Below are 15372 nucleotides of genomic sequence, written 5' to 3'. Positions count from 1 at the left end.
AATCATTTAAGTTTGGCACAGTATAGCCGATTCAAGCTCCTTCTACATCAAACTCTACAGTGTTTAATCTACTCTACACAAAATATGAACATTATTGGAATGATTAACATGTTAAAACGCTGCTTCTTGAAGAATAATCTTTATTTCTAGAAGCAAAACCAAATACAAAAGTAAATTATTATTATTTTTTCCAGTTTGTTCTAAGAAAATTACGATAAAACGTTAATTATTTTTTTTTTCAGTTGGGTTTAAAGAAATGTACTAACACTCTGATCGGCATTGCTGGAAGACTGAAAGGTATTTCTGGTGGTGAAGCAAAAAGACTTGCATTTGCATCCGAGGTACTGACGTATATATTTTATAAATGAATTGATTATAAACATAAACATCTGCATGTTTACATTATTATTTAATTTTAAGTATTACGTTTCATAATTTCTCAATTTTTTGAATTATTTTTTCATTAGCATTAATTTACAGTTGCTCATTCAAAGATTTAAATACACCCGATGATCAATTTTCATTGTTCATGAATATAAATATGCATACAATTTCTTTCTACAAAACTTTAAAAAAAAAATTATACATATCCATGAAATCGTATTTACTCATTTTATTTTATATTTCGTAATTGACGTTTAACAGCAGAGTTTAATGTTCAACTTTGCAGTCTTTTAATTTTGAACCCAACTCAGAAGACAAGGGAAATCCTCGGAGAGACGAACGCTCTACCCCCTGAGATAGCGCGGCATTGTATTTACTCATTTTATTTTATATTATAACCGTCGTTGAACAGCCAACCCAATTCTTTGTGTTTACGACAACAAATGTTTAAATCCGTAGCCTAATAATTTTGAATCCAATCCAGAAGAACAGGGAATTCCTGGATCAAGTATTGGGAAGTACTTTGCCTTCGTAGATTACTTTTTGATGGAACTTACCCACATTTGCGTTGCATGGAGATGAAAAGCACGAAAACCTCCCACGGTTAGCCTGAGTGTTAGGGGAATCTAACCTATGATCTGTCTACCACTGAGGATATTTAACGTCGGCTCTGTGGCTGGTGCGATCCGGGAGCGGAATTCGTATCGACAAGCCATCGCTAGGATTCGGACCCAGTTCACACATCATTGGAAGGCAAATGCTTTATCCCCTGTGCTGACCTGAAATATCCTCAGTGGTAGACGGATCATGGGTAAGAGTCCCCTTTCCGTTAGGCTAGCTGATGAGGTTTTCGTGATTTTCTCTCTCCATGTAACGTAAATACGGGTTAGTTCCATTAAAATGTCCTCCACGAATCCAGATTTCTCTCGGTATTTGATCCAGGAGTTCCCCTGTCTTCTGGATTAGGCTCAAAATTACAAGGATACGGAGTTGAACAGTAGTAGTCGTAAACCCAAAAATTAGGTCAGCAATATTTTTACCGTCGTTGAACACAACGACGGTTATAATATCTTTACCATTAAAAAAATTCTATTTTGACATATCTTGGCATTGTAGTAATATTTGGAAAATCAATAGACCCTTAACTTTTTCTTCGACTAGTCTCGTCCATATTTTCAAAAGCTTATTAAGACTTTAGGGTAAGTTTTGCGTTTCTCTCACTAGGTTACGTTTTCAGTAATACGTCAAAAATAATCTTGTGATAGGTTATTAAAGAATGCTGTTAAATACTAAAGACACTTTTTATGAAAAAGTGAGAAGATACAATACGCATACCATCCCAACAGTCTTTGGTGAAGAAGATCTGATAATCAACTTCCCTCAGGTAGAGATCTGAAGGCTTACGTTCATTATTCTTCGTCAGTCTTTTGAATCTCTCCCCGAGAGAAGTTGAATTTGCCGCAAGAAGAATGGAACTGAAGAAATGATTGAAGGCTTAAAAATGTTTGATCTGTTTTACCATAAATTAACGATTAGGAATTGATGTGCAACATAGTGGCATGACGGAGTTTGCACGCAAAGATTTATTGAAAAATTATTACTCTAAAAAAGCCATTACAAGCAATTTATACATATAATTCATATTTTTCTGCGTAAATTGCATCAATTGCAAGTTATCCAATTTATGTTGAATTTTGGAATTTTTTTATATCAACAAATAATTTTTCAAATTTACACGATTTGGTTGTCAGATATTGTGGGTTTGGAGAAGTATTTAGAGTTAAATTATTCTAGTTATTCTTTGTAGTTTAATGCACAACCTGATAGACTGAACTTCACCCTTCTGTTTTATTTATTGCATTAATTTTAAAATTTTCATTACGCGAATTAAAAAAAAAAAAAAAACTTGCCTTTTGAGTATAAGTCCCATAATTCGCCTATCAATGGCACTTTTTCTATTTTTAGTAGTACGTTGGAAAAGTTAGAAGTGGCATGCATATTTTTTTTTTTAAAATAGCATCGTTGGATTTGAATTATTTAGAATATTGTAGCATGTGAGTAAATTATGATTAACGAGTTTGGAATCATTTAAAGAATGGAAATGTTTTGAACTTATTAATAGATTGGAATATTCATTCTTATGGTTTATAATAGAACGCATGACTGAAGACCTCGAGGATGAAAAGCAATAAACCACATTTTTGTAGTTTAAGAGATAAACAGATTTTCTTGTCATATATATTACACAGATAATTTTTTTTTTATGAAAGTGAACGGGAATTGCATTGTTCCGCAGATACTCATACTACTTGGGCAAGATGGAAGGCCTTAATTAATATGATCATAAACCAGTAAATAAATCGGGAAACAAATTTCAAATTATTAGTCCTTTTGAAGTCTCTTGAAAATCTGTTTCAATATCTGGTGTTTTTTAATTTTGCGTGGCACAGAGTAACTATACATGTGACACCGTGTACGGATTGTAATAAATATATATTTTTTTTACCCATCAATCGTAGATCATAACCAATCCATCACTTATGTTCTGTGACGAACCAACATCGGGTCTTGATTCCTTCATGTCACAGAGTGTCATCTCCGTCCTTCGTGACATGGCTCATAGTGGAAGAACAATTGTCTGCGTAATTCATCAACCATCATCAGAAGTTTTTGAATTGTTCGACCATTTATTGCTCATGGCTGAAGGAAGGGTAGCGTACAGAGGCAGGGCCTCCAGAGCATTAGAATTCTTTGAGCGGTAAGTAAACAAGCTACAAAACACTATTTTAATAAACAGACAAGTTTTTTTCAAGACCAATGCAATCAAGTAAACAATTTTTTTTTTAATCACCGTCGTTGAACAGATTTTGCCATCACAATTTTGAGTTTATGACTACCAATGTTCAAATCCATAGACTTGTAATTTTGAACTCCATTTACAAGACAAGGAAACTCTTGAATTAAGTATTTGGAGAAATTTGCCTTCGTGAAAGATTTTGTAGTTGTTGATGGAACTAGCTCGTATTTGCGTATTATGGAGAGGAAAACGACGAAAATCTCCCACGGTTAGTCTGACGGCAAGGAGGCACGACCCGTTTATCGCTGAGGATATTTTACGTCAGCACTGTGGCGGGTGAGAGTCAAGTGCGGAGTTTGTAACAAACAATATTGACTTTCCGAGTAGGGCGTATATACGATATTTATATCGAGTTGAGTATATACGTAATACTATCCATGAGCAGCGTTTGGGCCGTGATGACTCAGGGGATAGAGCATTTGCCTTCCAAGGAGGTGAACCGAGTTCGAATCCTAGTGATGACTGGTCGATACGAATTCCGCATCCGGCTTGCACCGATCACAGTGTAGACGTAAAATATCCTCAGTGCTTGATGGATCATGGGTTAGAGTCCCCTTCCCATCTGACTAACCTTGGGTGGTTATTTTCCTCTCCATGTAACGCAAATGCAGGTTAGTTCCATCGAAAAGTCCTACACTAAAAATAAATTTAATAAAAATCAATACTTGATTTATAAGGTAAGCATACTAAGCGTAAGGTTTTCATTTCCCCCATGTTTAATGCATTTCATTTTATCCCTTAAGGATTTATCGTACGAAAATCATAATGGCAATAATTGAAATAGACATAAATACTACCTCCCATAAGGGTAAGATATATTTAAGTTACGCTTAGAGACATAAAAACAAAATGCATAATTTAAAAGCTGTAACTTTATTCTTAAGCAATCAACTACGAGGAAAGCTCTTCGGAAGAAATTAATGGCTACTTCTAATAGACCGATCTCTTTGACTATGAGGATTAGTTTTTTGCAAAAATCTTTTATTTAAAGTAAAGTAAAGTAAAGCATTCCTACAATAACAAATGGTGGGCCGGAGGGATCACAAAGGTTAAGGCTCCACAATTTCGTGACCAACTGCATGATTGTGACAATGTAGTCAGAACAAAGGCACATGCTGCCTTTACTTCCCAGACAAGCTGGTACCCATCGATCTGAAGTTTGATGGGCTTCTAGCCCTCACTGGTTATCGAACCCCGGTCTTTCACAATGGCAGTTCAGTGCCTTAACCACTGAACCATCTTTAAGAGCTTACAAAATTTAGCATTTTTAAAAAATTAAAAATAGTGTTAGGCCAAACTTAAAAACTTCAAATGCGATTAGAAGTTCTTTAAAATCGATTCTTTTTCTTCCGACCTCTTTTGATTACAAGAGGCAATATACAAGTTTATAAGACAATGAAACTTAAATAAATTAATAATACTAATAGGGCTGATAGGATACTTCAATTATTGTTCTAGAGCTGGTCTGCGCTGTCCAGTCAACTATAATCCAGCTGATTTTTACATTCATAATTTGGCTATAGTCCCTGGAAACGAAGAAGAATGTCGCGCGAAAGTGGCCGTGAGTATTTTGCTTTTCAATATTCTTAAATTAGAAGTTAAATTAAATCAAAATTATGAAATAGTTGAAAGTGTTCTAAATATTTGAAAGCTCTTGATGTACCCTTGTGATTATTTGCTAAAAGTATCTGTGATAAGTTGTGCGTCAGAATGACGTTGTACAATACAAATTTTAAACTAATTTTCTGTCTATTGCGTCATTCTGACCAGACTAATTAAAATGGATATTTTTATCACCTGACCAGAGCAAAGACCTATTAGAGTTGAAAGAACATCGCTAACAATGAAAGCTAATGATACATTGGTTTAACACGTTATTTTTATTCAAAACGTTCAAGTGAATATTTAATTTTAAATAGACAGTTTCAATAATATAAAAATACTTTCCCGGGACTTTAAATATACGATTTGCTTGAAATCAAATATTTTGTTGAATTTTATTTAAGAAAGCTGGAAATTGAATTATTCGATGTTGCATTTATGAAAAGGTGACATTTAATAACTTAAAAACTCTGGTCTGACTGGTCAGAATATACATATTTTTTTTAAAATTTCGCGACTAGTAAGGTTACTTTGTTTGAAGTACCGTTAAATTCAGTGAAAGAAAATATTTAACAGTGCAAGAAAAGGAAACGACAATTTCAGAATAGAATATATTTCTTTAAATTATACCGCAAGTCAATATGACTTTATTTTATTCAGTTTACGGTTTAGCTATAAGCAATAGTAGAAACTTATTGAGCTATTTTAATTACTGCCTCTTAGGATTCAAGTAAAAAAATTGCAACAGGAGGTTTAATAATTGTATGCTTGATATCAATAATCTTGGAACAAGATATAAAAATGGATTTAAAAAATAAATATGATAAAAGTAAGGCGTCCTCCAGTAACTCCATTTCTTGTATTTGAGAATGAAAAAGAAGCAAACACGTGATTGACAATTGAGTAAGTTTAACACTTTAACGCAGAATTTTTACTAAACATATTTTCCATAATTTTGTATTAATTTAGGTCAAAATAAGTGAAAAATATTATATTTAGCATTTTGATAATTTATGGTTATAAAGTTCAGCATGAAAAACCGGTGTCTTTTTCAGGTAAAATTTTCCTAGCACGAATTCTTCCAAATAATCTTTTTCAAATTTGCACTTATTTGGATCTAAGAGAAACAGTTATTCATCATTAAAATTTCTTTAATTTACGAAATCAATTATTAATAAATATTTGAATATGAATGAAAAAAATCTTTCAAAGTACTTTTTTTAATTTTATATTTTAATTCAAAGGTAATTTTAATAATCTAACAGAATTATTTAGTAACTATATTAGACTGTTTTTTTTTTTTTTTTTTTGTTATTGAAACATACCAAAATATATTTTTACTTTAAATTAGAGCGTCGGAAGAAAAAGATAAAGCGACACCAGTGTCTTATATGCATCAAAGAGTTAATGACAATAGTAAAGTGAAAATTAAAATAATTTTTTCACCAGTTATTTAATGATTTAACTTTTTATCTTAATTAATAATTTTTTTAAAAAAATTCCAGGCTATATGCGATCAATTTGATAGGGAACAAACTACAATAGAAATAACTACTTCAGAAGGATATTCCTTTGTGGTAAATATATTTTAAGTCTCTTGGTCTAAAAGTTTCTTCTTATATAACTTAGAGAAAATATATAATTTATAACCGCTTTAAGTTGTTAGCGAGATGGACGAAAAGAAATTTGTGAAGTCTCGCTAATTTAAATTTTTGTTCGCATTTTTATTAAAAATGATAGCTAAACCAAAAATTTCTTTTCATAACCATTAAAAAAATAGAAATATAATAGGTTAGAGTCATTAATATTCACTAAAATATATAGAACGCATAAGGAGCAATGCAACATATTGGAATTGAAGGGCTTGAGGTAATATAATGATAAGCCACCTCACCTATACCAACTCTTCAAGAGAGATTTTGGTGACTAACACCGTGATTTCCGTGTATACAATTATTGCGCTGTTACCAAATGACATTTGCAGAAACTAGCAAAATAGCTATCAGCAAACAATACCTAGTAGCAGTTTGATGAAAAAAATATCCTCTTTCAAAATATTGTACCCTATCGTACCATATTGTTACAAGCCTTTTAAATTTTTATGAACTATGATTAAACATAGAACTTTTGAAGATATATATAGAAAAATGTCCGACTAATAAATAATGAAATGAAGCTCAATAAATTTTTGAAATATGTCTTTAAAAATTCCAAATTTTATGAAATAGTTATGGGAAAAATAATCAAACTAATGGAAGGAAAAAAAAAAAAAACTGATCACACGACGTAGTCTAAATTATAGCTAGCAAGCATCTGCATAGATAACTAACGTTTTATTCCAATATATACATACTGTTTTCCGATTTTAATGCAAGTTTTGTAACTCATTAAAGAACTAACATAAAGTAACTCATAAAAGAAGTGAAGGTAATCTAAAGAATTTCCTATTAGTCGAAAGTTAAAATTTCTTGTAGAAATTCGAAGAGTTAATAAAATTTCTTTTAAAAGAATGGCTTAATATTTTTTTAAAAATAATTATTGATTATTTTTTTATTTTAGGATTCTCAAATAAAGCCCCAGTCAAGGTAAGCATAATTTAAGTTGCTTAAAAATTGCATGTATTTTTAAACTGTATCTCATACGCACCCTGATCGCTTGTACACATACGGTTTGTATTTATATAACCCGAAAAAATTATGGAAATTTGGTACATTTTGATAGATATGTTTAAGTGACATTTTGAGAAAATATTAGTCAGTAAATCGGCCAGTAAATCTTATACAAATAATTAAAATTCATGCTTCTAATTCTTTTTTTTTAAGTATTTATTTATTTCCGTTTTTTGATTCTATTTTTGTGGTCATGCATGTAAATTTACTACCACCACGATTTTATAAATTTTTTTATTATATGTTTTTAAAAGTTACGTAGCTGCCATAATTACATAACTGCCATAATAGCTGTTTCGAACTAGGTACAAAGCTGGATGGTTTTCCCAGTTCAGAGCAGTACTTTGGAGATCATGGATCAGTTTAATTAGAGAACCAATGCTCACAAAAGTCAGATTTCTACAGAGTATAGTGAGTTACATGTTTTTATAATAATTTTAAACTATTCAGTATCGCAATTTTATATGCAAGAAATTTTAATTAGTGTACTCAGGAAGGGTATAAAATACATGGTTGAAATAATAATTACCAATATCATTTATCAACTTTTATTAGGATAAAAGTAATTATTAGTTCCCCCCCCCCTAGATATCAATTTTTTTATTACTGAACTAAGGACATTATACAATCATATTATTTATATAAAATGCAAGATATATTAATTTAAAGTTTTATTTCATCGGACGATTTTGTATAATGCTTTCAAAATGTTTATTATAAGGCAATGGTATGCTGTTCAAAAATACTCAATGAATATTTTACATCTTCGCCCAAGTCAAAATTCTTGATGGTCCAACATCATTTGATGGTGACCATCATCCAACATTTTCCATTACGTGTTTATGATTTTTGATATGCCAACAAACTCATCATTCATGGTGGAAAATGCTACTTTAATACAACGATGGTTAACCATCAAGAGAAGTTTGATTCTCATGGACCAACAATCCATGATGGTTCAAACTATACATTTCCATGATGGTTTGATGGGAATTCTTGTAGGTTCTCAGGAATATACCATCAAAACAATTTGGGTTTTATTATGTGGGACCATCATAAATCAGTCCGAATTCCTACATTGGGATGATGGTTGTTCATGATCGTTCCAATATTTGATTTCTAAGAAACTATGAGGGAAATCCGTAATGGTTCAGCATGAACAAACCATCAAAACAAGCTGCAATTCTTATGTTGAACCATCATAAATCAGTCCAAATTCCTGGATTGAGTTCATGGTTACTTATGTTGGCTACCTTAAAAAAATATAATGGTTTATGATGGAATTATCGATGGTTACCATCAAGATTATGTTGGTCCATCAATGGAAAACCATAAAATTTTTTGACTTGGGTATGGTTGATACGCAACGAAGAGGAGGACAGAACTTACAGTCCAACGAGTAGAGCTTTGTGTTCCTCAGCGTTATCATACAGAATTAAAAGACTATGGCTGCATTATGAGGTTTTCATTACAGAGTTTAGAAAAATTGAAAAATCCTTAGTTCAATGTCATGATTTTAATCAGCTTCTGAGGAAGAAAAAAAACGATGAATTACTAATTGTCACAAAACACATTCGTAATTATTACAGAATATTTTTTTGTTATAGATATAAGAACCAAAGCATTCAAGCAAAATTTATTGAGGTGGTAGTAAAAACTGGAAACTATCCACTAAATCTTATTCTAAATTTATCACCATCTTTCATTTTATTTTTCAATTACTTTTTAAGGGGCATTCGTCGTTATACAATAAGGCTTTTTTAAAGCATTCTTTATCGCTGAATGATTCTAAATAATGAGCTAAAGTGAAATTAAGATTATTGTTGTCAGCGTGAGCAGAAATAAACTTTAAAAAAAACAAAACAAAAAAAACATTATCTCTTTTAAATATTGAGCAGCTACTTAGGCTAATTAAATTTATAGACAGTTCATATCGAAACGCTGATTAGAAAAATACTTTATATTGTTCTAGTTCGAAACAATTTAATTATTTGTATTAAAAAAAACTTTTAACTTATTTTTAGGTCATTGCCCTTATTCTTGGTCTTGTATACCTAAATCAAAGTTATGATGAAAAAGGTGTGATGAACATAAATGGCGCTCTCTTCCTTTTGCTCATGAACCTCACTTTCCAGAATATGTTTTCTGTTGTAAATGTAAGTTTAAAATGTTTTATTTCCTGATAAGTCATTATTTCCCAGTTGAATTCTTATGAATTATAACAACCATTGAGAGTGATGTTTTATCTGTGTTTTTTTTCTCTTCATATTTATAAATTATTAGATACTTATGATTTTTTTTTAACTTCTTGTTTGAAAAGAAGCATTTGATGTATTAGCGCAGATTAATAGATCAAAAAATATTTTTCATTTCAATTTGCCATTAAACAGGACAGACTATCAAACTCTGTCTTGTGGATTGCAAGCTCAAAGTCCAGTGTGTGGGGAATTAAGTAAACATATAAGGTTTCTGCATTTGAGAGTTTAATTATTTAAAAATTTAGGCTAGTAGGCATTTAGAAACATTAAGAATTGAAATTAAAACTTCAGGCAGTTTTTTACTTTTAAACTGAAAATTTTTGGCTAATTTTTAATTAATATTATTTTTACATTTCAGGCTTTTACTCTTGAGCAGCCTATATTTTTACGGGAGCATTGGAATGGGATGTATAGGACTGACATTTATTTTCTGAGCAAAACGCTTGCCGAGGTAATTTTTTTTTTGTCTGATTTTTTTTTCTTCTGAATAATTGTTTTTCCTGATATATAAAATATAGCTGCCGACATGGATAGGAAAATATCCAAAAAATGTTACAAAATAAAATAAACTTTACGATGATTGTTGCATAATGTTCTAAATATTTTACACATAGGGAACGTTAGAGATTTTTAGAATGATCAAAATAGGAAAACTGCAATATTATACCAGTTATGATGAACATTAGATAAATCATAATTTAGAATCATTATTGGCATTTAATTCATCGAAGATAGTTAAAAGATTTTTTTTAATTAATTTAAAAAGGAAATTCTGAATTAAACTAAACTAAAAATTTTAGAACAAAAAAAAAAGTTTTAAACTCAATTCTATAAATGAAGCTGGCTTCACCATGTGTTAGTAATAATACTTACTTAAATATTCAAGCAAGCAATAATCTGAGCAAAAATTCAATTTCAATAAGGATTTTTTTTTAGAATTTACTAAATTTTAGGGAACTTTCTAGAATGTACAAAAGCCAGGAGAATTTTTATTAAAACAGAAGACCAGGAGAAACTGGCAAAATCCAATAGTCTACTGGAAAATCCAACAGAGTTGACAGCTATGATAAAAGGTTCATATTTTCTGTTATAAACTTCATGTAGGCAACTTTCTATAATTTTCTTTAAGTTAAGAAACACCCATAGAAAAACACTTTAAGAATGTATAATATATAGTGCTAATATATCAAAGACCAATTTAAGGAACATTTAAAATCATTTATATACTCCCCTCACAAAAAAGTTGAACGTGATCATTTAAACAGCATGAACAATTTTGTCCCATTCCTCAGAAACAAACTTTTAATTATTTTGAAAAAATGAATGGAGATGGACGTTTAAAATTGAACATTCCTTTCAATTTAACGCTTACAGAGTTTGAAGACCACTGGAAACAAAATGGTTATAAGTGTCAAATGGTAAATTCTGGAACGAATTGATTTGTTACTTGTAAGAGCATTTCAAGTAAGCGCGGCAGGTGCAATTAGAGGAAACTTTATTTTTTAAATCCTGGAGAGCTCATTTAGTTCTGATTTCTGACATAGGTTTCAATGCAGTCTCTAAAACTCTGATGATACTTTAGAAATTTCAAGAAAGAAAAACTTTTATAAAAAACAAATATTCGACTAGAGTTAACTCTACTTTGTTCTTAACTGGGTTCAATAAAAAAATTTATTATTTTTAAAAAGAATCAAATTACAGATATTTTGTTGCGTTCAAAACCCTGATCTTCCTCCAGCAGTCAACCGAATTTAGGGGAATGACTGCAGCAATGGACAGCGGTAAATCAGTTCTTATACGAAAATCAAGTGTCTGGCTCAACTATGAAAAAAAAAAAAATCCCTTTCAGCTCTCTCAAATTGGCAAATTAAATGTGGTCGTTTGTTTCATCGCCAAAGCAAACACTTTTTCGCGATATGGTGCAATGGTGCGCGGTAGCGAGAATCTTGCATTAAATAATAATAAAAAAAAAAGGAAATTGTGTTTAGTTTTATATTTTACTAGTGGGCTGCGCTTCCTGCTCGCTAACCCCCGAAAATTGCTACGCAATCTTATATGGTTTGCTTTGCAAACCAACCTCGCTTCGCTCGCTGCTAACATAGGTACATTGCAAATGCACAAAATTCTAAGAATTCAAAACAATAATTCAAATCCATATAAAAACTTTAAAAAAAATAAACGTCTTTTTAGTAAATACTAAGTTATTAAAATAAATTTGAATTCAAATAAATGGCATGTAATTCGTTAAACCTATTAGAAATGTGCTATAGTATAAAATCTTAAAGCGTAACAGCACGACTGAGACTCATTTTTCAATGAATAACTAATAACAATAATAAAACAAATAAATTCGTGATATAAATCAAGAATCGTGAAATAAATTCGCAATTCGTGAAAAAAGCGCTTTCGACAAAACACTAAAATAAAGATCTATCGACAAAGACTACTCACTTCTGCCTAGCTTAATAGTATGAGATTGCCGCAGCTGATACGGTGAATTTCGGAAGAGTTGGTGAGAATGCTCTCTCTGGTTATTTCCGTTTCCGTTTTTAAAAGCGCTATATGTTGAGCCACCTCAGCTAGATTTGGCATGTGACATTTTTAGCGGCAAATCATTGGTCGATTTTCTAGCGTTGCCATTCGGGGAGTTGTAATGAGGTTTTTTTTTGTCGCTGTGTAAGAGAAATATATAGATTGATGCTTCATATTTCTTTCGCAAACAGATTCAATATTTTAACAAAACCAATAATTAAAAAAAAAAAAAGATTTTTAACAACGTTTAAATTTTAAAACATAAAAATAATTAATAAATATGCTTTATTTATGCATTTTTAAAATTAAATATGGTATTAGTACAAAAGAATAGCTGTGAGTTCCAGTGTTAATTTTTATTAAATATTTTTTTAGCTACATTCCCTAGTTAATAAGCATATAATATAATATTTTATAGCAATTATATTTTTAAATTAACTTTTTACTCAGTTAAAGAATCAAAGTATATTCAATATGACATGTGAAAAATATTTTTTCTCTTACCTAAGAAAAATTAATATAATTTAAAAGCAAACTAGACTTTTTTATTTCTAAAGAAGCATATAAAGTGCCCTTATTTCTGCAGAGCAGCGGTTCCCGTTTTTTGTAACGTAGCTGTAAGATAATCCTCCCCCCCCCAGTTCATTAGCTGAAAATAAGAAAGATAATATTTAAATTTATGATAAACAAAAAATTATTAAATTACACTCAGGGAAGAGTAAACGAATAATAAAAATGTTTTTTTCCCCCATTAATATTTCTAGCATTTTAATTGCACATAAAGTACTTTTTTTCTGAGATTTTCCAGCGCATTTTATACTAAATTCTGCAAACCGGAATTTGCTAGCAAATTAGAACTCATCTCATTCCCTGCTTGAAACTGCATGCATTGTTTTTCAAAGTCCTGCAGAGAAAAAATATTTAAACATGCATGTCTTTCTTTCTTGATATTGTTCCTCAATCTATCTTTGTTTAATAATTTTCAGGCACCTATACTACTAATCGTGACAGCTTTATTTGTGGTCATAACTTATTGGATGATAGGTATGTTATAATGCGATCTCTCATTGAACTTATTTTTATTTGCCGTATTTTAAATATTACAAGCTATTTTAAATAATCTCTTGAACTATAAACTAACCTTAATAGATTCTCGAGAAATAAATTAAAAAAGTTTAATTTTTAAAGCTTTTTAATTATTGGCCAAAGCTAATTGATTTTATAGTTTAAATTTAATCATTCAAAATTAAATAACCAACATTATCAAAATTAAACACAATAATCCTTCAATAAATTGCGTAGTAGGAAGAACAAATATATATATATATATATATATATGTAACATAAAAAGCTTCAATTAATCTTTATGTTAGTTATATTCTGAATATCTATTTATTTTATTAATCTAATCGAAATGCTTTCTCACACTTTTAAATTCACATCCTGTCCTTAAATCTATTTTTGGCTCAACTATGCATCAATTAAAAGCAGGACATTTTCCCCTTTAATCTTCGTGGGAACCACTTGACCTATTTCATAAACCAATAGTAATTTCTAAGATTTCCCGAAATAGAGACATTTACGGATTTTACTTTGCAAGATTTTCCCTAACATATAACCGAGGAGCGCAAATTTTTGTGTTCATACTTTCATAACTGCTCTGTCTAATAATTAATAAATAAATTTTGTACCCTCCTTCCCTGCCTAAGACCTGTTTTAATCCTTCCACTCGGCAACGATGTTACATATATATATATACTATATATAAATACGTTTGGCTCATGTCCAAAAGGTCATGAGTTCGATCCCCGCTGGCTGAAAACTCTCCGTGTAGCAAATGGCAACTGGAGCACGTTAACTTTGTCGTGTTACTATGTCCTCCATGTTCCCATAACAAATCAATATCTCTGGGGTACTGAATTGGACATTGATCGTTCTCTGGTTCAGATCTAAATTACGACCTGTGGATGAATGAATGGGTCTGCCCTATAAACGGGCTGTGACGTGTGTCTAGCTGAAGTCGTATTCTGCCTTAAATTCGCTTGGTTTCACCAAGCAGGCTTGCTGGTATTTAGCAAATGGCATTAGATACAATATACCCTAACTTTCTTATAACAACTTCCATAGTCAAAATAAAAAGTAACTATTTACAAGTGTATAAAAATTTTTTACACTAGTAAATAGCTAACTTTACTTGTAGCTCCTAAATTCTAATCTGCATCCTGTAAATAATAGGCTTTTCTTGTAACTCTTTTTATAAAAAAAAACTTCACAATTTATTATTTTCAGATTAAATGACTTCGGAATTGATTAACGACAGAACTGAAATCATGAGAAAATAAAAGTACACAATAGAGCACATTGAGTGTTCCTTTTCTCTTATCTTTCAATAATTCCAGTATGTTTGTTAAGAAACGGTGAACTATTGTTCATGTACTATGGTATAAAGGGAATTCCTAACACTCAAACTGCAATGAAGTTTTATTCAATTTTAATTTATATACATAAATTTCAGGTCTTAATTCAGATCCAGTAGCTTTCGCGATATGCTTGGTTATCTTCACTTTAATTGCTAATACAGCTGCCTCATTTGGTAAGTACTTTCTTGTTAAAAAAAAACTAACTTAACTTAAAATTGTTAAATCAATTGAACGATGAAATAAAGCACTACTCATAAAGCAATGTTAAGAGTTTTGGAAAGAATTGTTAATTTTATGTTTAATTACTGTATTAAGTGATTTTTGAATGTTTAAATTTATATTTTCAATTTTTTCCACCCAAGATTATTTAATTCAGGCATTTAGTAAGCTTGGGATGAAAAACTTATGGAAATATAGCTAGCTTGGCAACAAAATGTAATATTATTATGATTCAGTAAATTCTAACATTTTTCAAAAATAATTACATTGCAGTTGATATGATTGTGGCAATATGATTAGTACTAGACACAAGCTGTCCTTACTTTCCAAATCAAAACTGAATGGAGACACCATCAGGGATAAAATCCCAGTTCTTCTTAATAACAGCTCAAAAATTTATTTAATTTTTAAAATTTAAATTCGAAGTGTTT

At 30.5% G+C, this 15372-nt stretch overlaps 1 protein-coding gene across 5 annotated transcripts in view; it reads left to right on the top strand.

The window, feature by feature from the left end:
* LOC107438886 (eye pigment precursor family transporter white) overlaps positions 1-15372 on the top strand; it is a 52760-nt gene that overhangs the window by 31305 nt on the left and 6083 nt on the right. For all 5 annotated transcript variants that reach the window (XM_016051295.3, XM_016051297.3, XM_016051296.3 and 2 more), the window contains 10 exons: positions 243-341; positions 2904-3142; positions 4700-4802; positions 6349-6420; positions 7403-7428; positions 7818-7923; positions 9537-9668; positions 10129-10221; positions 13289-13346; positions 14818-14895. In XM_016051295.3, coding sequence (XP_015906781.1) covers positions 243-341; positions 2904-3142; positions 4700-4802; positions 6349-6420; positions 7403-7428; positions 7818-7923; positions 9537-9668; positions 10129-10221; positions 13289-13346; positions 14818-14895 — 1006 coding nt within the window. The remainder of the gene's footprint in view (positions 1-242; positions 342-2903; positions 3143-4699; positions 4803-6348; positions 6421-7402; positions 7429-7817; positions 7924-9536; positions 9669-10128; positions 10222-13288; positions 13347-14817; positions 14896-15372) is intronic.

Source organism: Parasteatoda tepidariorum, chromosome 5 (genome assembly GCF_043381705.1).
Source record: "Parasteatoda tepidariorum isolate YZ-2023 chromosome 5, CAS_Ptep_4.0, whole genome shotgun sequence".
NCBI classification, from domain to species: domain Eukaryota; kingdom Metazoa; phylum Arthropoda; class Arachnida; order Araneae; family Theridiidae; genus Parasteatoda; species Parasteatoda tepidariorum.
This window is presented reverse-complemented; position numbering and strand designations above follow the sequence as displayed.